The sequence below is a fragment of the Urocitellus parryii genome, chromosome 11, assembly GCF_045843805.1.
Source record: "Urocitellus parryii isolate mUroPar1 chromosome 11, mUroPar1.hap1, whole genome shotgun sequence".
In the NCBI taxonomy this organism is placed as follows: Eukaryota; Metazoa; Chordata; class Mammalia; order Rodentia; family Sciuridae; genus Urocitellus; species Urocitellus parryii.
Genome location: NC_135541.1, coordinates 1,825,090 through 1,846,546, shown reverse-complemented (window position 1 = coordinate 1,846,546; position 21,457 = coordinate 1,825,090). Strand labels below are relative to the sequence as shown.

The 21,457-nt window shown below is 64.5% G+C and overlaps 1 protein-coding gene across 1 annotated transcript in view; it reads left to right on the top strand.

Annotated features, from left to right (window-relative positions):
* The window catches only part of Megf6 (multiple EGF like domains 6), a 96,534-nt gene that overhangs the window by 25,628 nt on the left and 49,449 nt on the right, over positions 1-21,457 (top strand). The window contains 1 exon segment of the mRNA XM_077791342.1: positions 19,647-19,769. Coding sequence (XP_077647468.1) covers positions 19,647-19,769 — 123 coding nt within the window.

Genomic DNA, 21,457 nt, shown 5'->3' with positions numbered 1-21,457 from the left:
TTCACCAGCCAGAAATCTGGCTTTGTCCTGCCTCCACCCTGGAGCCCTGCTGTGAGCCACTCCTGAGAGCAGGCAGGTGCCCCGGCCCCACCCCAGAACCTGCAGGTGAGCCCTGCTCTGCAGGGCTGGCTGCGTTGAGTCTTCAAGGACAGGACAGGCAGGACGAACTTCAGGTCACAGTCCTGCTGTCACGGTGGTCTTTTGGCTACAAGTTGTGACCGTGACGACGGGTCATGTCCCATGTCTGTCTCAGCCGACCTTGTGGGATGTGGGCAGGCTGTGCCTCAGTGCCCTCCCCTGTAAATCGGGCAGGCAGTGTGGGGCTCTGAGGCGGTTCCACACGGGAGTGCTGGCCCCTCATTCCTGGGCCCAGGAGGCTGGTCAGTGTGGCAGCATGGTCAGGAGGACTTCCTGGAGGAGGTGGGCCTGTGGAAGGGAAGGGAAGGTGGGGGGTGGGGATCAGGCCAAGTTCCAGATGGGGGCAGGAGCTGGGGGATGGGAGAGAGAAGTGGTTTGGACTTGGAGGGCTGGGCTGGAGGGGAGGGTCAGCCAGGAATCTGGGGTCCCAGCCATTCTGGGTGGGATGTGGCGGGGGCCACCTCTGCTGGCCTGGCAAGTGCCCTGGGTGCTGCTTCTCTGCCCCACCGCACCCCCCCAGCAGGAGCTGTCCTGCCTGCAGCCTCTGCTCCCAGTCTGTCCTGGGGCCTTGACCCTCCCGCCCTCGGGGAGCTGGTTTCCCTGCCCGAGCAGGAAGCGGGTGGTGGGCACCCCGTGGCAGGGGCTAGAGGTGGCTGTGGCAGCTGGGGGGGCCCTGCAGCCAGGCCAGGAGCAGAGCCCCAGAGGGTGAGGGGTGGGAGCACCTGGCCAGGGCGGCTGTTCCTGGGCTGGAATAATGGCTCGGTGGGGAGAAAGCCTCCCGCCAGCTCCCTCAATGCTGTCCTGTGTCTGAGGGTGAGTCCGGCCTCGCCCCGGGTGCAGACGACACCAGTGCTGCTCCTGGCCACCAGCCTCCACCAGGCCTGGAGCAGACCCTGCCACCCCGGGACTGTGGCCCTCGGTGAGGTTGGGAAGGGACTCCCCTGGTGTCTCCTGTAGGGGTGGGCCCTGGGCAGGGCCTTTCTGTCCAGCATGTGAAAGAAGCCCTGTCTTGGAGGAGCTGAGGCTGGCCCACCTGAGCCCCTCTCCACCTGCCGCCCGCCTGGGGTGGCTCTTCTGAGGCCCTCAGCTGCAGAACCCCAACCTGGGCCGGTTCCTCGGGGAGCCACTTAGCTCCTGTCCTGAGGATGTGAAGATGGGCCCTGATCCTGGGCGCTGGTTCCCAGCATCCACACTGTTCCCTGTGCTTGTCCCCAGGCTCCCGTGAGCAGAAGGTGTCCCACTTGGGGCCGAAGCTGGCTGTGAGGAGGCCCGTCCAGGGAGGCTTTTTGTTTGGTTGGGGAGGGGTCCAGCATGCACAGGGAGGGCTGGTGCACCTGGGGAGGACTCGGCCCACCTGGGGTCTTGCTCCCTGGCTCCCAGGCAGGGGACCCGGGCCTGGGCGATTCCTGCCCCCAGTCTCTGTTGAAGGCTAGGTTCCCGGAGCAGAGTGCCCAGAGCATCTGCAGTGGCCAGGTGGGCACTTGGAGGGGCTGACAGTGGTCCTGGCCCACCTCCTGTCAGGGCTCAGAGCTGGTGTGGACGTTTTGTGCTGGGGAGGGTGGGCCAGGCCACAGTGTGCAGTCATGGGCTGCTGGGGAATGGGTGACGGGCATCTCGAGGACTGGGGCATCGTGTGGTGCAGGACCCTGAGAGAGGGGTGGCAGTGGGCAGAGGAGACCAGCTCTGGACTCAGGTGTTGGGCTCTGCTCCTCGGAGTACCTGGCCCCTGGCCCTGACCCCTCCTGGTCAGCCTCAGGTCAAGGCCTTTCTGGGTGATGTAAACCCCCACAGAGCCACAGCCCGCTGTGTCCTCCTCTGCCACAGAGGAGCTAGAGCTGTCCCTCGCTCTGCCCGCCTGCCCGGGGGGACAGTGTGGCCATGGCCCCTGCTTATCTACACATGGCTGTCCTCCAGTCTCCTCACCCTGGAGGAGCCTCCTGGCCCCTGTTGCCTGGGACGGCAGCCGTGTCTGCCTGATATGGAGTGGCGTGGAGGGACGGTGGCTTTGACTCTGGCCTTGGTCCCTCCTGGTGGGAGGGTGGGTTAGGCAGGTGTGGCTGCTCCAGGTCCCCCTGGCTGGCGCAGATGGCCGGCAGGCAGCCTGGGAGAATGGAGCCCTCCCTCAGAGCTCCCAGCTCTCTCCAGGGGCTGACTGTGGGAGGATATTCACGTTGGTCCAGCGAATCGTTTAATTACCAGGTTTGTCCCCGTCGCCTGCCACCCACAAAGCGCCTCTGTCTCTCTCCAGAATGGCGAGGTCCAGCCTGGCCTGGCTCTGTGCACAATGGGGCTGTGTGGCCTCTCCCCGGCCGGCTTCAGGGTTGGGTGGTCTTTTAATGACATAATTACAGCAGGGTCACTGAGAAGCAGGTCTCCCAGGCGTGGCGGGTAGGGGTGTCTGTGAGCTCATCCCCCTTACTGGGCATTGGTGAGTGGGCGTCTCCGGTGGCCAGTCCAGCTCAGTCGAGGCTCGGGGGGTAGACGGCTCTGTCTTCAGAAGAGGTTGAGCCCCCTTGGCTCTGGGGCTGCCCCAGGCTCGGGTCCCCCTGGGCCTCAGCCTCTTCTCCAGGTGATCTGACGGGACAGTTCTCCCCCAGCTGGGCCTTGGCCTCCTGAGTCCCCTGCCTCGGCCACAGCATCCTGTCCATGGCCCTTGGGGGCCAGCAACCCTCCCTGGCAGCCTGGGTGTGTGCCAGTGGGACAGGCTCTTGTTCCGTTTCACAGCTGGGGACACCGAGCCCCCTGCTGCCTGGGTGTCATGGGGTCTCGATGACGTGTTCGACTCCCCAGTGCTGGGCTGGGGGCTTGTGGAGGGGCGAGGAGCCTGGAGAGTTGGGAGCACCGCGTGGCCGGGTCCTCGTGCCGGGTCCCGGCCCGTCCTGCCCCATCAGGTGGCATGGCTGCAGGGACGCTCTCTGGAGTGTTTGGGGCAGAGGGGCCACACCCAGGCCTCTGGCCTCTGGCAGACCTTTTCCTGGCTGCCCTGGCCATGAAGCCCAGCCTCTGCCCACCCACCAAGAAGCTGTGGTGCCGGATTTAGCAGCCCCCGCTGGCCAGGCTGAGGGAGGGCACTTTCTATTCTGAGCAGAGGAAAGGCTGGGCACAGCCTAGGGGCCCGGAGGCGGCCGGGCGCCGTGTGGAGATGCCTCGGCTACTCTCCCTGCCGGCTCTCAGACCCTCGAGGCTCGGGCTTCCTCTGTGGCAGAGGGTCCAGCCCCAGCCGTGGGCTTTAGAAGGCACCAAGGACAGTGTCTGTCCCCGAGGTGCTGGCAGCTGGTGCTGGTCAGCACGGGGAAGCCTGCTGTCACGGGGGGCCGAAGGACACTGACGTCACAGGGCACAGGCAGGCGGGCATCCAGGTCAGGGCAGGGTGGCTGGAAGGGCTAGGGAGGGGTCGGTGGTGTGCGTCTTCCTCACCTGGAGTCGGCCCCTCAGGTGTGGCAATGGGCCCCTGCCCTCGGGAAGTCAGGTGTGTCCAAGGCCCCTCCAAGGACCCCTCAGCCACGTGTGAGCCCACCTGCTGGTCTGAGCCAACGCTCTTTGGGCTCCACTGTGCCGCTCCAGCCAGAGGGGTGGCCTCTTCAGCCCCCCTGAGGTGCCTGGGCCGGCTGCTGAACCCCAGCAAGAGGGCCTCTGGAGGTTTGAGCCCCTGTGGTCACTTCTCGCCCCTCACACTGGCTGTGCCAGGCAGGCACCTTAGGGGTCAGCAGGGTGCAGCCCATTGCAGAGCCAGCGTGGAGGGGGCTGCCTGGTCCCAGGCCTGGGGATCCTCATCTGAGCTGTCCCTGTCCTGCATCATGGCGGTGCCGGTGAGGGGGCCTTGGGCAGCAGCCCCAGGCAAGAGGAACCCAGGCTGGTCTGCTGGAGGGTCTCAGCTGCCAGTAGAATTGGCCCCCGCCAGAGAAGACCAGGGGCCTCATCACCCGAACCCTGCTGTGTGCACCACAGAGGCCCCGAGTCCAGCTGCAGCAGACCCCAGAGGGCAGTCGCTGGGGGTGTCATCGAGGTCCCTGTAGTCCCAGCCCTTGGCCTTCCTTGAGTCCACTTTGGTGCCAGTCCTGGGCAGGGGACTCAGAGGGGCCCTGTGAAGGGACCAGTTCTGGGCTGGGTGAGTCCTGTAGATGGGGATGGCTCTGCCCTGTGTGCCGTCCAGAGAGCCTGGGCTTCAAGATGCGTTGCGGCAGGTCCTGCTCATATCTCTGACCCTCGACCCTGGTGGGATGCTAGGTATGAGGTTGGCACAGCTTGCCAGCTGTCACAGGACAGCAACAGGTCCCAGGTGCCCCAGCTGCTGGTGTGGCATCCCTGGGTGATGTGACACTAAATCCTGCCCAGGACCTGGGTGTGGGGGACGGCCTTGCCATGCCTCTCTTTCCTCCCTGGGAAACGGGAGGCCATTGTGAGCGTCAGAGGGGACGTCGTATGGAGCACGCTCAGTGAGCACTGGGTAGTGACTGAGCCCAAGCTGCTTCCCAGCTCTGCAGGCCCCGCCCTGAAGCTGAGGCCCCCACCCAGGTCTCTGGGCCTGCCTGCACCTGCTTGCGGCTAACCCTCAGGCCGGGGTGCCACCTCCAGCCACTATGGTTGGCCGGGGCTCACGGCTGCAGGATCCTTCCAGAAAGAAGATGCCAGCGATTTCCAGAACAGCCTGTGCGCTGCTCCTGTTGTTGGCCTTGGCTCGAGTTTGGCTGGCATCTCCTGTCCACTCTACCCAAGTGATGGCCACCCAGAGCTGTAGCTGTTCAGGGAGGCAAATTCCAGGCAGCCTGCTGACCACTGGCTTTTAGGATTCCGGGGGCGCGTGCTGTGTCCGGCCTCCAGCAGGATAATTAACGAGGGGCGGCGGGGAGGGAGCTGGCGTGCACATCCCACTCTGCTGGTCCTGGCTCCAGGCATTCCAGAGCAGGGCCTGGCCTTTGGTGCCCGGCTGCGCCCGGGTCTGTGCAACGTCACGAGGAGAGGCCAGCTGATAACAACCTGGTACGGTGAGGGGCGGAGGTGGCAGCCAGGGGCCCGTGGCCTCCCAGATGGCCTCCAGCTCTTGCCAGCTGCAGGGGAGCTGCTGCCCAGGGGCGGCGTGGGAGCCAGGAGCAGCAGGGGAAGCTTGCCCCTCCACGGTATCCACATCAGGGCCATCCGGCAGCCAACCCTCTGGCCAGAGGCCTCAGGAGGGAGGCCCGGTCTCCACGGAGTCTTCTGAAGACTCCCTGCCGGGTGCCAGGTTTCCGTGATGCTGGCCCTGAGGCCAGGATGGAGTGACTGGACATTACTGGAGCAGAGGGGATACAGCTTAGCATCCCTGTCCCCTCAATGGACGTGGCCATCTTGGTTTGGGGATCCTCAGGAGACCACAGTGCTTGGGCCTAGAGCAGAGACCCGGGCAGGTCACTCGGTTTAACCGGGCAGTTCAGAAGGCTCTTGGGCACGAGGTGCCTTGTGCTGAGCCCAAGAGGACTGTCCAGCGTGGGGTTCCATCCCAGGCCTGCCTGCTGACCTCTCCACTCCCTGGGGATGGCGGACTCGGCTGCAGAGGGCTGTTGTGAGCTCACAACAGAAAGGGAAAGGGAAGGGCGAGGCCTGGCTGCAGACCTGCGGAGGACGAGAGGACTGGACCTCAGTCCTTCCCACTGCACTCAGCGGTGTGTCCCACGCAGTCGCTTTCTTCACACAGGAGCAAGTGTCACTCGCCCCCGGAAGCTTCCCTTTGTGCGCTGGCTCACAGCCTGGGGAGGTGAGCTCAGGGCAGGCAGGTCCCCTGACGCTGGCTGGGCCACGAGGCCTGTTCCCAGCCCGATGCCGGCCAGTGGTGCCCAGGATTTCTAGCTCACGGTGGCCTCTGCCTTTCTGGGGGAACCCTGGGTGCAAGACTGGGGTCACAGCTGGGTCCATCTGGAGGTCTGGGCTGCTGATGCTCTGAGAACCTCCAATCGGGCAGCAGCTATGTGTGCCTCTGTCCCCAATCACATTGTCAAGGGGACAGGCAGGGGTGGCCTCTGCATCTCATTCTTGAGGGTTTTCACACCTGTGCCCTGTGCTGGCCTGCCCACCCCAGCCCTCTCCAGCTGCATGGACCCTGGGTGGGGTCTCTGAGTGCCCCTGGTGATGAGGAACAGGATCTGTAGCTCACGAGGCGGCAGGATGCAGGGTGAGACGCAGCCTGAGGGTGGAAGGACAGGCCAGCAAGGGCAGGTCTGGGCTGTGTCCCTCTGTCCTGTGATGTGCACTGGCCACAGTCAGGGTTGTTAGGATGAGTGTGGTGACGTCCCCAAGAGCTAGGAGGGCTGTCCTGGGAGGGAGGAGAGACAGGCCGTGATGGAGCCAGCCTGAGCACACGGGGAGGGAGGGGTCTCTGTGTCCAGTGGGCAGCCTCTGAGCTCCATCTTCAGGAGAGGGCTTGGGCATGTGGTCCCTGTGGCCTGAGGGGCCAGGGCTGTTAGAGAGTGGGGGATAGCATCAGGGTGGCTGGGGACTGAGCCTGGACAGTGCTGTCCCCAGCAGCAGCAGGTGCCTGCTGAGCGCCATGTGAACACTGTCTTGTCACCTGTTTGGGAGCCGTGGCCAGCCTGGCACGCAGACAGGAGCCTCTCAACTCCAGGCAGGTGAGAGAGGGGCCATCATCTGAGTGCCTGTGAAGCTGGGGCTGCAGCCTCCTGGCCAGGCCTGGCCCTCCCAGGGCGGTGTCCTCTCCCCACAGGTGGGCACTGGTCTCCCCCAGGCCTGAGACTGAGATGGCACTTCTGTCAAGGGGGCTGCCCAGACACGCAGCCACCACCGTCAGAGGCCTCAGGGGGCTGTCTGGCCAAAGCCCCTCCTGGACTGTTGCCTACGGGGCACATTTGCCTGGGGACCCTTGGAAGGCCAAGGCCGCAGGGGACTGGAAGATGCCCTGGCAGTCAGCTGCCCTGGGGCACAGGCCTGCAGAGCAGGAGGGCACTGCCCCATCTACTAAACCGTGTCCAACTGGGCTGTGTCCCCGGTGAGGCAGGTGTGGTCCACCATGGCTCTGTGCGCCATGCGTCTCTCCATGTGGGGCCGGGGGCCTGAGCCCCCCGCCCTGTGGTGGCCCTAGCTGGTGCTCTTGGTGCCCTGGAGGGGCGGGGTGGGCAAGGCAAGGGGCTGCCCAGAACCTGAAAGCCCACACAGCTTCCCCTCCTTGGGGCAGCCCAAGGTTGGGGCGCCCTGTGTCCCCGCAATTCCAAACCTTTCCCTTGGTGGCAGGGAGGGTTGAGAAGGGCCCCCTAGGAGCGGGCCCAGCATGGGGCAGGTTGAGGGGCTCAGACCCCCTCCTGGGAGGGGCGCTTACCCCTTGCCACTGCCGCTTGCTGCGCCTGGTCCAGCCTCAGGTCCAGGGCAGGGTGTCGGCGCCCCCTGGTGGCAGTGAGATGCCACTGCAGGTGCTGAGTGTGTTCTTAACTTGGGGACTGGGGTCTGAGGTCCCTGCCCTCTCCCTGCCAGCCTCCATTCCTGCATTTGTCACTCACTCCTGACACCATCTCCATGACAGTTTGACACATGAGCACTGTGGGGATGCCTGACTGCCCATGCCCCAGGGGCAGCTGCAGAGAAGACCCCCAGGCAGAGGGTCCTGGATAAGAAGAGGGTGAGGTGGCCCTGGTGTTTATTTGTTCATCCGTGTATCTATCCAGCCAGCTGTCCATTGCTGGACCCCACTGTGTGCCAGGCTCCATGCTGGGGATTGGCCACCAAGGCCCACGACCCCTGTCCTGTGGCTCTGCATCCCGGGGGGCTGCAGGAGACAGGTCAGGATCAGAGCTGCGTGCTGTGAGGTCCGCAGACCAGAACAGGCGGGGTGGCGTGGCCGGAGGAGCTGACGTTGGTCTGACTTTCGAAGGACCTGGGGCAGGTCCAGGTGGAGACATTGCAGCCTGGAGGGAGTGGCTGGCATGGTGGGAGGGCCAGTCACAAGGACTGTGACCCCACGAGGGTTGCAGAGTTCACTCCTGTTGGATGGCTGAGAGTCGAGCTGGGGACACAGGGTCCAACCTCTGCTTTAGGGCTCCCTCTGGCTGCTGGAGGCCGAGGTGGAGGCAGGAGGCCCAGGGAAGAGGCCGTGGGCTGCCTTTGGGATATGGCTGGTAACCATAGAGACATTAGACTGGCACAGAGACGGAGCCTGGTGATGTGGAGGGGAGAGCGGGTGTCCATCGCTGAGTGGCTCTGCAGGGTGTGAGGATGAGAGGGCTCTGGGGTGCTGGGGGCTCACGTGCCTGTCAGGCAGACATGCTGCCAGGAGCTCCCGAGTCCTGTCTAGGAAGGGCCGGGCAAGGTCACAGCCTTCCCTTCCCAGAGGCAGATGGCCAGGCACAGAGCCTGCAGGGCCAACCTCACCCTGTCTCAGTGTTCCCATCTGTAGAACGGGTGGGACCCGCTGACCCCCAAGGTCCCTTGTTCTTACAACCTGAGCGTCAGCCTCACGGCTCCTCTGTGGGGGGCTCTTGGCATAAAACCGAGAGCTTACACTCACATCCCAGTCACACTCAGAGTAGCCCCAGGTCTGCTGTCCATCCTGCAGCCAGCACTCTCCCAGTGGATATCCACTGGCCTTTCCTGGGCACCAGACACAGCCGGGGACTTGACTCTGAGATGTGGCCTATTCTCAGGGACCTGCAGCCCAGTGGGGAGGCAGATGGGATGGGCCACCTGCAGAGGTGTCACATAAGCAAGGCCAGGGGCAGCAGGGAGCTGAGCTGGTCAGAGAGGAAGATTTAAGAGGGGCTGCAGATGGACGTCAGGCCAGGGGAGGGCAGAAGCCTTGGGGGCCCTGGGGCTGCCTTTGGAGAGCTCCTCCGCCAGATCCTGGGCTGCAGGGACAGCCAGGACAGTGGGCCAGCTCCTCACCTCCACTCTCACCATGGTCCTGTCCCTGAGTGGCCAGAAAGAGGCAATGCCACCTGGCTGTGTTCTGGACAGGGTGGAGAAGGTGCTTGGCTGGCTGGGGACTCAAGCCTGCCCAACCCTTGATTCAAACCAGGGAGCCGTGAGCAGTGGCCGGCCAAGCCTGGGCAAGTGCTCTCCCCGCAGGGCGAGCGTCCAGCAAGGGCCCAGACCCTCCCTGCAGGGTTCCAGCGCCTGTTGTCAGCTGGAGGGTGACACCTGTGTCGGACCCTCCTAAGCCTGGGGGACCTAAGCCAGTGCAGAAGTCAGTCCTGCAGCTGCAACGAGAGGGACAGACAGGCAGGAGAGGGACAAAGGCAGCCGTGCGCACGCAGGGGAGGGTCCCAGCGCCCGCCTGGCCGGGCCACCCAGCCCTGCTGGCGCTGGCTTGGCGCTGGCCCCGCGCTGGCCCCCTGCAGCCGGGCCAGCTCTGCCAGAGAACTGGAAGGTCCCAGGACCTCGGCCACACGGGGGAGTGAGACCTGGATATCGGGGGGAGCCGAGGAATGTTCTTGGCGTCCTCTGGGTCTTTTACATCTTGTCTTGTTTTCTGGAAAACAAACGGAAAAAAAAAATCCCATTCCCACATTTTTGGAGGCTGTGTCTAAACAGGCGGACCTGGGCCTGGGAGCGAGCAGAGAACAGGTCAGGAGAGCCCAGGCCGCCCTGGCCCCGCACACACTGCTCTGTGCCACGTCCCCAGGGTTCTGCTGCCGCCCAGGGTCGAGGGGCTCATTTCCTGGGTGGCCACAGGGTGTGAGAGGGAGTGGGCTGTCCCCCGGAGTACCTGACTGAATGCAGGTGACCCCCGGCTCCTGGAGCCCCGTGCCTCCTCTCAAGGGGCGTCGGTGTCTGCATGAACGAACCTCCCTGTCCTCGGCACTTGGTGGCTTTTGCCCAGGACAGCAGCTGTCACTGCCTCGTGCTGGGAATGGGGTGCTGGCTCCTAGGTGATGGGAAAAGGTGATGGATCCCTCTGTCCATCGGATACCTTCAGTGACGTCTTTGCTCTGACAGCCCCGGGCCCTGCTGGGGACACTTTGTTTCCTGTCCTGACCCCATGGCCCATGGGCCCACTTCTGCGGTGTCTGGCCCCACCTGTCTTGGGTCCATTCAGCTCCTGGCTGGACTGGAGGCCCCGGGTCTCCCTTGACCCCCATGCCTGAGCAGAGTGTGATGTGCCCCGCCCTCCACTGCCCCCCAAGGCCTGGCTCAGAGCCTGTTTCCTCCTTCCACGCCTTTTGGCCACAGCCAGTGGCGGCCTCCACCTGGCAGGACCACGCTGTCCTCTTGAGATGTCTTTCCCACCAGGCAGGGCCTTCCTTTTGTAGCCACCCCTGCTGGGAACAGTGGACGCGGTAGGTGCCCTGAGCCATCTCTGCCCTGCAGAGCCCCTGGAGCACTGAGACTTTCAGGTGGACAGCTGGACCATCCTGGGAGTCCAGAGCCGCTGAGGCCCGGCTGACTGTCTCTGGAGCACCAGGAGCAGGCTGTCCCATTGTGAGGCTGGTTGCACACGCGGGGCAGTAGGGTCCAGGGGAAGGCCATGGTTTTGGAAGGACTTCTCTGCTGGGTCACCCAGACCTCTCTGATGCAGAAGGGGTGGGAGGGGCCCTGGGTGCTGTGCACCTGCCTCTGGGACCAGAGTAGGAGACTGTGAGGTTGTTCCTGGAGCTGCCACCAGGTGGCGATGGTGGGCTAGGACAGCCGGGGAGCCGTGGGGTAGGCCCCAGGTGCCTGAGTCTCTGCACAGTGCCAGAGGACTGAAGGACAGCTGCTCGCCCGCAGGAGGGTGGCCAGTCGCTCTGCAGAGGGTCTTGGTGCTGCTCGTGGAGACCCAGCGGTCGGCTGGTGTCCAAGCCCACGCACCTGCTGTCCCTACCCGTGGAGCTGTCTCCTCCGAGAGCTCGCGAGGGACCCCTCAGGAATCCTTCCCTGGGGTGCACTTCCAAGCTTCGCCCCGGTTCCCACCCATGGCCCCACTTCCTGGCTTCTTGTCCCCTCTGGAATTCTTGTCCCCGCCTGGCTTTCCTTGTGTGGGGCCGGGCAGGTCCTCGGCTCCGTGATGCTCGCTGTGGGAGTGTGGAGCGGCCCTGGTGGGTCCCGGTGGGCAGGGTCTGATGGGAATGAGGCTGGAATGTTCTGGATGCCTCCTGCCGACCCGGGGATCAAGGGCAAGCTGCGGCTGGGGCAGCCTATACCCAAGGGCTGGGTCATTTTTCCATTTTGAAGGTGACCCCTGCTCTTCTTTGGCTGCTGTAAGAAATCACCACAGACCATGGTTTGAAACCACAGACTCGTTACCTTCCAGAACTCCTACGGGTCTCCCTGGTCTCCTTGGTTTAGAGGCACGGTCCTCAGGCCGGTTCCTCTGGGGGCCCGGGGCAGGACTTTCCTGGCCTTCCCCAGCGGCCACACGTGTGGCGCATGCCCTGGCTGGTGGCCTTTCCTCCGTCCCTGAAGCCTGCAGTCAGCAGCCGGTGAGCGTCTCTCCCGTGTCCTTGCCTCTCTCTGTCACTGACTTTCCTGTGCGTGTGTCCACATCCTTCTGTCTGCTGCTAGACACAGGAAGTCGGGGCGAGGGCGGGCAGTCACTGCACCTCACCCCACTCGGGGTTTCTGGGAGCAGCACTGCCTGTGGGCCCGGGGGCTCCTCACTGGGGGGCCGCTCGCGGCTCTGTCGGTTTGGGGTCACTGAGCCCTGCTCCCTTGGTGTGGTCCAGTCAAGTCAGGTTGTGTGGTCTGAGGGTTTCCCTGCCTGGGGCCGTGGGCTGAGCTGCAGGCTGCTGGGTGCAGGTGCTGCACCTGCTGGACCCGCCCCTGAGCTCCACAGCAGGGCGCCGGGGGTGGATTTTCCCACCTCTCAAGCCCCCGCCCTGCGAGGAGGTAACTGCACTCTTAATCCTGACTGACCAACAGCCTGCAGTCGCCATAGAATGAGAGTGGCTTCTCTGCCCTAGGTGGCCCACAGGGGTCTTTGGGCCAAGATGGGGGCCTCACCTAGGGCTCTAGGTTACCCAGTGCCACCCGGCTCCCTCACATCCAGAGGGGTCCACTGGGGTTTGTAGAAGCATCATGCGGAGGACTCTTGGATGTCCCGTGGCCATGGCTGAAGTCATTCTGTGCCTGGGTCATGGTGGCTGCTCCTGTGACAGGCAGAGCCCAGCCCCGGGGGCCACAGACCTGCGAGGCCACTCTGGTTCTGGGCTGGCTGGTGTCCTATCAATCCTGGGGGGAGGGTGAGACATAGCCAGTCATGGGTGGGCACTCAGGGTCCCCAAGGACCAGGCTGCCTGTGCCAAGGCCCTTCACTAGGTGGTGGAGGGACAGCTTTTGAATTGGGACTTGCTTTGGGTGACTTTTGCCCCAAGTTGGGAGGGCTCTACCTGGGTCATCCCTCACAGCTCAGTTCCTGGCCAGGGGCAGGGTGGGTCAGCCTTGGGCTGTGGATTGGGTCCCTGCCTCACCTGGGAACCAGAAACCCCGGGAAGACGTCTGGCACAGGCTGAGGCGGGGTCCTGATCCCACTCTGCCCTGTTGGAGCCGAGGTTCCGCGCAGCCCTGTGGGTGCCAGTGTGGTCCCGTAGGCCCAGCTCCCTGGGGTCTCCTGCAGGTACAGACAAGGACTGGGGCCTTGGTTCCAGAAGCTGTCCAAGGCTGGCCCCAGGGCTGTGCTGCCCTGGGCTCTTATTTTGATCTAAACAGATTAAACAGCCTGCTGGATGCGGTGCCTGGGGTTCCACGTGGCCGTTCTTATCTCCTCCCGAGGTGAGGAATTGAAGGCGCAGAGGACTTGGGGAGCACCGTGCTCCTGGCAGCCTGGAGGCCCAGGGCAGAACCCATGCTTGCAGGACCCTGCTCTGCGGGTGGGCACCTGGCTTCCAGGGGGGTGGGGCACAGGTGAAGAGGGAGGGGTCCCTCAGCCTCAGGGGAATTGGCGCCAACTCTGGTGGGAGATGGCAGGACACAGGAGGACGCAGGGTCTCCTCTCCTCCAGGTGAGGCCTGGAGGGCGTGATCCGAGACCAAGGGTCCAGGCTCAGTGCTCAACTCCAGGGCTCCGCAGCGTGGCGCCTCACCTGGAAGGCTGCTTCCTGCAGGCTGGCCACCAGTCCTGGGTGCAGCCTGGGGACCTTTTCAGTTGGGCCCTGGTGGCTTTGCCATGGAAGGAGTTGGGAAAATGGGTGACCTCTGCCCTCTGCTGCTGCCTCCCTGGCCTCCTTTGTGTGGCCACCGGTGGGTCTTGGCCAGCGTCTCTGCAGCCCCTAGAACCCATGTCTGGCAAGAACCGGGCCTGGGTCCCTTCTGCCTCTCCCCTCCCAGGACAGGAGAGTGTGGGCGGAACGGCTCCTTTCTCTGCTCTGAAGAGGCTGGTAAAGGCTGAGATGTGGGGACCCGTAGCTCCTAGGCTGCCACCACCCGGCCATCAGCAAAGCGTCTGTGTCCTAATCTCGCGACTGTGACTCCCACCTGTGTGGTGAGGACGGAGAGGATGACCAGCTTGAGGGGCTTGAGATGGGGAGACTGTATTGTCCAGAGGTCCTAAGTGCCATCACGGATGTCCCCGTCAGAGGAGGGAGATGTGACACAGAAGGAAAGGTGGTGGGACCCTGGAGGGAAAAGCTGGAGTGACTTCAGGTCGGCTATGGAGGAGGCCCGGAGGACCTGCCCTGGGGCCTCTGGGGGAGCGCGGCCCTGAGCGTGTCTTGATTTGTGCCCACTGATGTGAGTCTGGACTCCGGCTTCCAGAGCCGAGACACATGGTCCTGCTGCTTGAGCCTCCCGGGCGGCAGTGTTTGGTTACGGCAGCTGCAGGGTGAGCCCCGCTGCAGCTCTGCCCCCAGCTCTCCCTGGCACCCTGAGCTCACTGCTGTCCTGCAGCCTGGCCTGGGCAGGGTCCTCACCCCGCCTTTTCAGTGCCCTGCCGGCACTGTGCCAGGCAGCAGTGCTCCCAGCCCGGCCCACCCTGTGCTCCCGAGGCGGGCTGAGCCTCAGTGTCCCCCTAAGAGGCCTATGCACCCTTGGGGCCAAACACCTGCCCCCCCCAGCATGCAGGGTGCAGGGGAAGGGGTGACGGGCTTCCTGGGGTGGGGACGGGCCCTGAGCCTGTTCTGCCCGGGGTGCTGACCGGGCACGCCGGCCTGCAGAGCAAGCTCGCACAGGGAGCCGCAATTGTCCCGTGGCCCCCGGAGGGAAGGAGGGGCCCACCCAGGCTGAGGCAGAACATTCCTGGGGAGGAACATTCCTGGGGAGGTAGACAAGGAGGCCCCAGTCACACGTCCTGCCCACACGGGAGCCTCTGGAGGGTGGGCTGAGCGACGCTCGTGGGCACCCTCTGTTCCTTTCCATAGCAGGTGAGGGGCTGCCCGCCGCTCCGGGGTGGCTTTCCAGCCCCCATCCCAGGCTCTTGGTGAGCCCCTGTTGCCTGCAGCTCCCGGCCTGTCCTGGCTGCAGCCCCTGTGCCGACTCTGGTCTGGCTGGTTTCTGTCAGCCTCCCTCCTGGCTGAGATCTAGGGAGCAGCCCTGGCCTGTCTGGGTGACACCTGGTTAGGGAAGGGGGATTCTTGGCCTCGTGGGCGGGCAGGGCTTCATAAATCCTGGCTCCCGACAGGTGGCCTGAGGCCTCAGGTAGGCGGATGGATCAGGGACAGCATTTCCCAGACCCAGCAAGTTGAGGCTTGGCTGGCCCTTGCCTGGTGGGCTTGGTCAGCCCTCCTTGGGTGCCCAGCCTTGGTTCTGCTGCATGAACACCCCCCCCCACCCTGGGCTGCTCTTCTTTGTCATCAGATAGGGTGGTGGGCCGGCCGGGTGCCTCCTGACAACTCCCAGGAAGGGAGTCCCCATGTGCTAAGGGGTCCATCAGGGCCCCAGGTCATCAGGTCACCCACAGTGGCCTGGTGAGAGGAGCCAGGGGCCAGCCTCGGCCCCAGGCAGGAAAGTCCAGCCAGCTGTGGGTCCTGTTGCTCAGGCCGGGAGGAGGGCCGGAGGGAAGAGGTCAGGGGAGCGGGCAGCCTGGGAGGGCGGCCTGGGTCGGGATGGGAAGCCTGGTCTCGGGAGGAGGGCTGGGCTTCCCCAGTACCGTGGGAATGGGCTGGGCTCTCTCTCTGAGGTCCTCAGTGCCCTGGCCCTGCGTGGCATTTGGGTTGGTCTGAGGTGGCTGGGGTGGGGGCCTGCAGGTTTCCCTCGGGCCTGGCTGGCACCCATCCTTGGGCTGAGCCTGAGTGGTGGAGGGCAGCTGAGCCTCTGGCTCTGCTCAGTTCCCCCCTGGGCCTGGGGAAGGGGCATCCCTGCCTGGTGGGGACTGCAGAGCCCACAGGGCTTGGGGGTGCCAAGCTCCTGGGGGGAAGAGCTGCCGGGGGAGTGGCCCTGTGGGTGGAGAAGGCTGCCTGGTCCCCTGGGCCACTTCGCAGGCCATGGCCACCCTGCCAAGGGAGTCTCCAGGGTTTCTTTACGGGACTCCTCTGCCTTTGGGGGCTCAGTCCTGGCCTGCCATCCCACTGCCCTCCTGGTGTCAGACCCAGCCCCAGGAGCCTCGGTGCTCTGGCCATCTGTGGGGCCTGGGTGTGGGTCCTCGTCCCCAGGGCCTGGAGAGCACAGAACATCTGCTGGCAGCCCAGGTGGCCCCGAGCTCAGGCTGAGTGGCCAGGCTTGGAGTCACAGAAGCAGGGGTCCCAAGGAAGGAGCTGCAGACCCGTCCAGAGAAGGGTCCCTGACTGTGGCTGGCTCAGAGCCCAGTGCTGCTGTGTGGAGTGTGGACCTAGAAGGGAGCTTGGCCCTCAGGACCTGCCTTACAAGGAGTGGGAGGGAGGGGGAGTCCCCAGCTCCCGGCCCGGCCTCCGGAGAAGGCTTGTCTCCTGGTGGGAGCTGCAGCCTTTGGGGCTCTGGCCTCGGCCCCTTCGAGTTCCCGAGTGGCTCTCAGTCTGGCCTGCAGGACCATGTGCCTGAGGGCAGGGGGTACGAGGGGAGGGTGGGAGCCACTGTGCCCTATCCTGGGTGGGCCATGGTGATGCAGGTCCCCCGGAGTTGGGGTGTCAAGTCAGCCAGCTGTGACACCTGATTCCCTGTCAGGGCACAGGGAAGGGGGGACTCTAGCTGTCCCTGATCCTTGCTGGCCTCTGTTCTGAGGGAACACTGCTCAGGGCAGAGGCCCACGCAGAGTGCCCCACCCAGGGCCTGATCCCGCCTCTTGACTCCTGGGGACTCCCATGTCACACCTCTTCCAGGCCCTGCCACTCCTGGTATCCCTCCCCTGGCGGTTCACCATGGCTGAGGGGGACCAGCCTCTTTCCTGTCCCCAGGGTGTGGACTGGCCCTGGCTGGCCCTGGCTGTTGGACGTCTCTGTCACCAGCACAGGGGGAGGGGTGTACCCCAGCAGGAGCCTTGTGGCATCTAACTGTGTGGAGGGGCTTGCAGGGCATGGCGGGCTTGAGTCTGGGCTCACTGCCAGGAGGGGGTACTACCTGGTGGGGCTCCAGCCCTGCGACTGGGCAGTGGCTCTTTGAGGTGGGTTCCGCGGGCTCTTCCTCATCTGCCTCACCCTGGGGGCTCCGAGGCTCACAGGGCCTGCCACGGCCATGGTGGGCCCCTCAAATCCCAGCCCCCATTCATACCAGGTAGCTGACCCACTTTGAGTGGACACCCACTTTGAGTGGACCCCCTGACCTTGGGTATGGGCCTCCTCCTGCCCCTCAGGATGCCCGTGGCTGCCGGGTTCGCTGAGGGCATGGTCTTTGGGGCCCTGGCCCAGGCTGCTGGCGGCTGGTACTAATGACATTGGTGGAGTTGCTGCCTCTGAGCAAGGACCCCTGGGATGGGGCCAGAGCGGGCCTGCAGGGGTCTGGGCAGCCCTCCCTCTGTACCAAGGCCCCTGGAGACGCGGGGTGTGGCTCTGTCTGAGGGCTGCTGTTGGTGGACATGGAGGTGAAAGTCACGGTGGCACGCGTGCTTCGGTGGTGCTGGCACATCCTCTGTGCAGTGTCACCGTCCCCTCTGTCTACTCCCAGAGTGTTTGCATGGTGCAGACCCCGCCCATCACCCTCACTCCCAGCCTGGGCCAGCGCTCACCATGGACTCGTTCCTTCTGGACATTCGCTGAAGAGTCGTGCGGTATGTGATCTTCCGGAACTGGCTTCGTGCACTTGGCGTGGTCTGAGGGATTCTCCGGGGAACGTGCTCTGTGCTGGACACAGGGGGCTCTGCCGGGGGCTGAGTGTGCGTTCAGGGAGGCGGAGGCGAGGGAGCGCCTAGAGGCAGCTGGCGAGGGCAGTTCGAGGGTCTTTGGGCAGTAACCCTTGGCCACGGGATGAACAAGGCCAGTCCGGCCTGAGGTCTGGGAGGGTAGTCACGGGGCAGCGGGCCTGTGCGGGGCCTCTGCTTGCTGTTATCTGGTCCTCTCCATCACCACCCCTAGCTGTGTGTTTTAGGGCTTGACACAAGCAACTCCATTTTGTTGGAGTTAAGCCAAAGAAGATGGAAATCTTGCCCTCCAGGAGCCCACGTTCTGGGGGGATCAGGCGATGGACAGACCGCGTGCCTAGGTGCCCCGGGGGAAGGATGGGTCTCCAAAGGTGTGTGGGGTTGGGGTGCAGGTGTCAAACCCCACTGAGCAGGGAACTTTGAACCTGAAGTGCAGTGTGGGTCCTTCCATGACCGACCCCCACGCATGCCCGCTCTCCCTCTCTGTTCCTTCCCCGTGCCCTGATGGTAGCTGGGCTTCCTTCGGTGTCCCCACCCTACCAGCCCAGTGCTTGGCTCTGCCTGCTCCCTGGCCCCCAGTGTGTGCTGAGGACTGCCACTTCCTGGGGTGAGGCTCCTCCAGGAAGGCTGTTCTGGCTCCCGTCCTGGAGGATTTCCTGTGGCCCCGCGGCCTGGGCCAGGTACCAGCCCATCCCTGCCCTGGGGCTTGCAGGCACATCTGGGCACATCACCCAGAGCAGAGTCACAGGGCTGCGGGCTCTCAGAGCAGGGCTCAGCCCGTCCCAGGAGTGGGGGTGCCCAGCATGGATACGCCTAGGCAGGGGAAGAGGGGGACCCCAGCAGCTCTGACGGTGACAGGGCAGAAGGTTTCATCCTGAGTACCAGGCCTGTGGCCCCAACGGTGCTGTGCCAGGCAGAGGACTTCTCCTGTGGGTGAGGGGAACCCTGAGGCTGTGGCCTGCAGCCTCTCACCCTGGTGCCCCCCAGGATCGTGGCAGGGACCCGTGAGGTTGTCCTGCCCTGATGGAGTGGCCCAGTGCTCCTGTGGGCTGCAGGAGCCCAGCCGTGCCAGCACTGTGAGATGACTTTCGGGGTCCCTGACCTCGCCCACCTGGCCACTTGCCTTCTGTGGCTCCTGAATGTCAGGACAGGCCCCTCCCAGGCTGCTGGGCTGGCCTCTGGGCTGCCTCCCTAGGCGGGGCCCTGGCACCCTCCCTGAGCACCCGGCTCTGACCTCTGTGCTAAGGCCTCTGTCCCGCCCTGCGGAACTCTAGGAATTCCCAGGAATTCCCACTGTCAACCTCTGAGGCTGGGCTGGCCGCTTGTCTCAGCCACCAGAGACTGCTGCCTGCTGTCGGGCCACAGCTTTTCTCACGGGATTGTGGCCATCCCTGAGACCCTGAGCCCAGCCGGGGGCTTCCAGGGACCCTTCTGAGGAGGTGCAGAGAGAGATGCCAGGCCCGGGGGGAGCCTGGGGCTGGGTCAGGCCTGGGACCCAGCTGGTACCCAGCTCCGTGAGCTTCTCATGTGTGTCCAGGAGGGGTCTGGCTCCCCCGCCAGCAGCGGCACCTGACGAGGGGGCACATGCCTGGCCATCTGGCCATCTGGCCATCTGTGCTTGGGGCGAGTCAGGGTCCCTACTTGCTCTGAGCCCCGCTCCAGTTCTGTTTCCCATAGAGCCGGGGGGAACCGGGGACTCTGGCATCTAGAGGTGGGTGGGCAGGAGTACCTGGACCTTGTGTTGGGCAGGTCTACACAGATATGAGGTCTACACAGGTGTGAAGTGTCCTAGGGACACCTGACTTTCCCTGAGAGCAGCCTTGGTCCCCTGGCCCCTGACTGGCTGAGTCAGAGGTGTGGGGAGGCAGTGGTGCTGCCCTGCCCGGGACTGAGTCCCTGCATCCCTGCCAGCCAGGTGCCTGCTGCGGAGGCTCTGCCCACCTCTGCACCTGCACGGGCAGGAAGAGTGGGGGTTCTGCAGTGGGCGGCCGGGCTGCGTGTCACGGCTCTTGGCCTGCCCCAGGTCTGACCCAAGGCCCCGTGAGTCTAACTGACCCATGAGGGGAGGCTGGGCCTGGAGCTCTCACGATGGGTCCCAGGCAGCTGTGAGGGTGACTGTGGGGGCCCCTGCTGGCCTCCGAGATGAGGGCAGCTTGGTTTCCCTGGAGAACCTGAAGCTGCAGCCGACAGCTTGAGCTGCCTTCTGGGGTTCAGACCCCGTGTGGCTGCTCTCATGGGGCAGACCTCCTCTGCCAGGCTGCCCAGATGGCATCTGCAAACTCGTGGCATCTGAGTGTGTTCCCCTGTTGGGCAGCGTGGCTCAGGCCGCACAGTGGGTCTCCCGTGAGGCCTACCTGGCTGGACAATGTGCTCCGAGGCCCGGGGACCCTGAGCGTCTTTGGCTTCTCCCCTTGCAGATGTGGACGAGTGCACCAGTGCCAACGGAGGCTGTGAGGGCCTGTGCTGTAACACGGTGGGCGGCTTCTACTGCCGCTGCCCCCCTGGCCACCAGCTGCAGGGTGACGGCAAGACCTGCCAAGGTAGGGAGGACTTGTCCCACTGCCACCCCAGCTGCCACGTTCCTGCCCCACCTCACCCGCGAGGCTCCGCCTTCCCAGCCCCAGGCTGCTCTGGTGGGGGGACTTGAGGTCCTTGGGGTACCCAGACCCTCAGGGTGTTCCTTACCCCGTGTGCACCTCACAGTCTAATCTCCACCCCCCAAACTGCCTCAGAGGACTCAGAACCTGATGTTGGCGGGAGGCACCCTGGGGCTGTGCAGGGGGAGGGAGGGGCTGCACAGGGAGCCCTGTGCCCGGCTGTGCTGGGAGGCACGGGGGGCGCCTTGCTTGGCAAGGATCTCAGAGGCCCACGGCGGAAGTGCTGGCCAGCACTGGGCAGCCCCTGCAACCCCACCCCACCAGCGCTGGCAATCTGTCAGTAAGATCAAGACCAGACAGAAAGATCCCCAAGAGATAGAGGCCTTGAGCATGGAGGCAGGGAGAGGGGCCCCGAGCTCCCACTCCCCGCCTGCCGCTCCCTCCGTGGCCCACTCTAGCTTGACCCTGGGAGGCGTGGGGCAGCTTGGCCTTCGCAGAGGGTCTCTGAGCACAGGTCAGCGCGCCCCAGCCCTGCTCTCCCCGGCAGGCGGTCTCTAGAACATCCTCAGCTGAGCTCCACACTGTCTCCAGCTGTGCTCCCGCAAGCTGCCTGTCCAAGGGTGGGGGCCAGGCTGATGGACTCGGGGTTGGGGGAGACAGGAGAGGAGGAGGGGAGACAGGAGAGGAGGAGAGGAGAGGAGGAGAGGAGACAGGAGGGGAGACAGGAGAGGAGGAGGGGAGATAGGAGAGGAGGAGAGGAGAGGAGGAGAGGAGACAGGAGAGGAGGAGAGGAGACAGGAGAGGAGGAGAGGAGACAGGAGAGGAGGAGAGGAGAGGAGGAGAGGAGACAGGAGAGGAGACAGGAGAGGAGGAGGGGAGATAGGAGAGGAGGAGAGGAGAGGAGGAGAGGAGAGGAGGAGAGGAGACAGGAGAGGAGGAGAGGAGACAGGAGAGTAGGAGGGGAGACAGGAGAGGAGGAGAGGAGACAGGAGAGGAGGAGGGGAGACAGGAGAGGAGGAGGGGAGACAGGAGAGGAGGGGGGGAGACAGGAGAGGAGGAGAGGAGACAGGAGAGGAGACAGGAGAGGAGGAGGGGAGATAGGAGAGGAGGAGAGGAGAGGAGGAGAGGAGGAGAGGAGACAGGAGAGGAGGAGAGGAGACAGGAGAGGAGACAGGAGAGGAGGAGAGGAGACAGGAGAGTAGGAGGGGAGACAGGAGAGGAGGAGAGGAGACAGGAGAGGAGGAGAGGAGACAGGAGAGGAGGAGGGGAGACAGGAGAGGAGGAGAGGAGACAGGAGAGGAGGAGAGGAGACAGGAGAGGAGACAGGAGAGGAGGAGAGGAGACAGGAGAGTAGGAGGGGAGACAGGAGAGGAGGAGAGGAGACAGGAGAGGAGGAGAGGAGACAGGAGAGGAGGAGGGGAGACAGGAGAGGAGGAGAGGAGACAGGAGAGGAGGAGAGGAGACAGGAGAGGAGACAGGAGAGGAGACAGGAGAGGAGGAGAGGGAGACAGGAGAGGAGGAGACAGGAGAGGAGGAGGGAGATAGGAGAGGGAGGAGAGGGGGGAAGAGGAGGAGAGGGAGAGGAGGAGAGGAGACAGGAGAGGAGGAGAGGAGACAGGAGAGGAGACAGG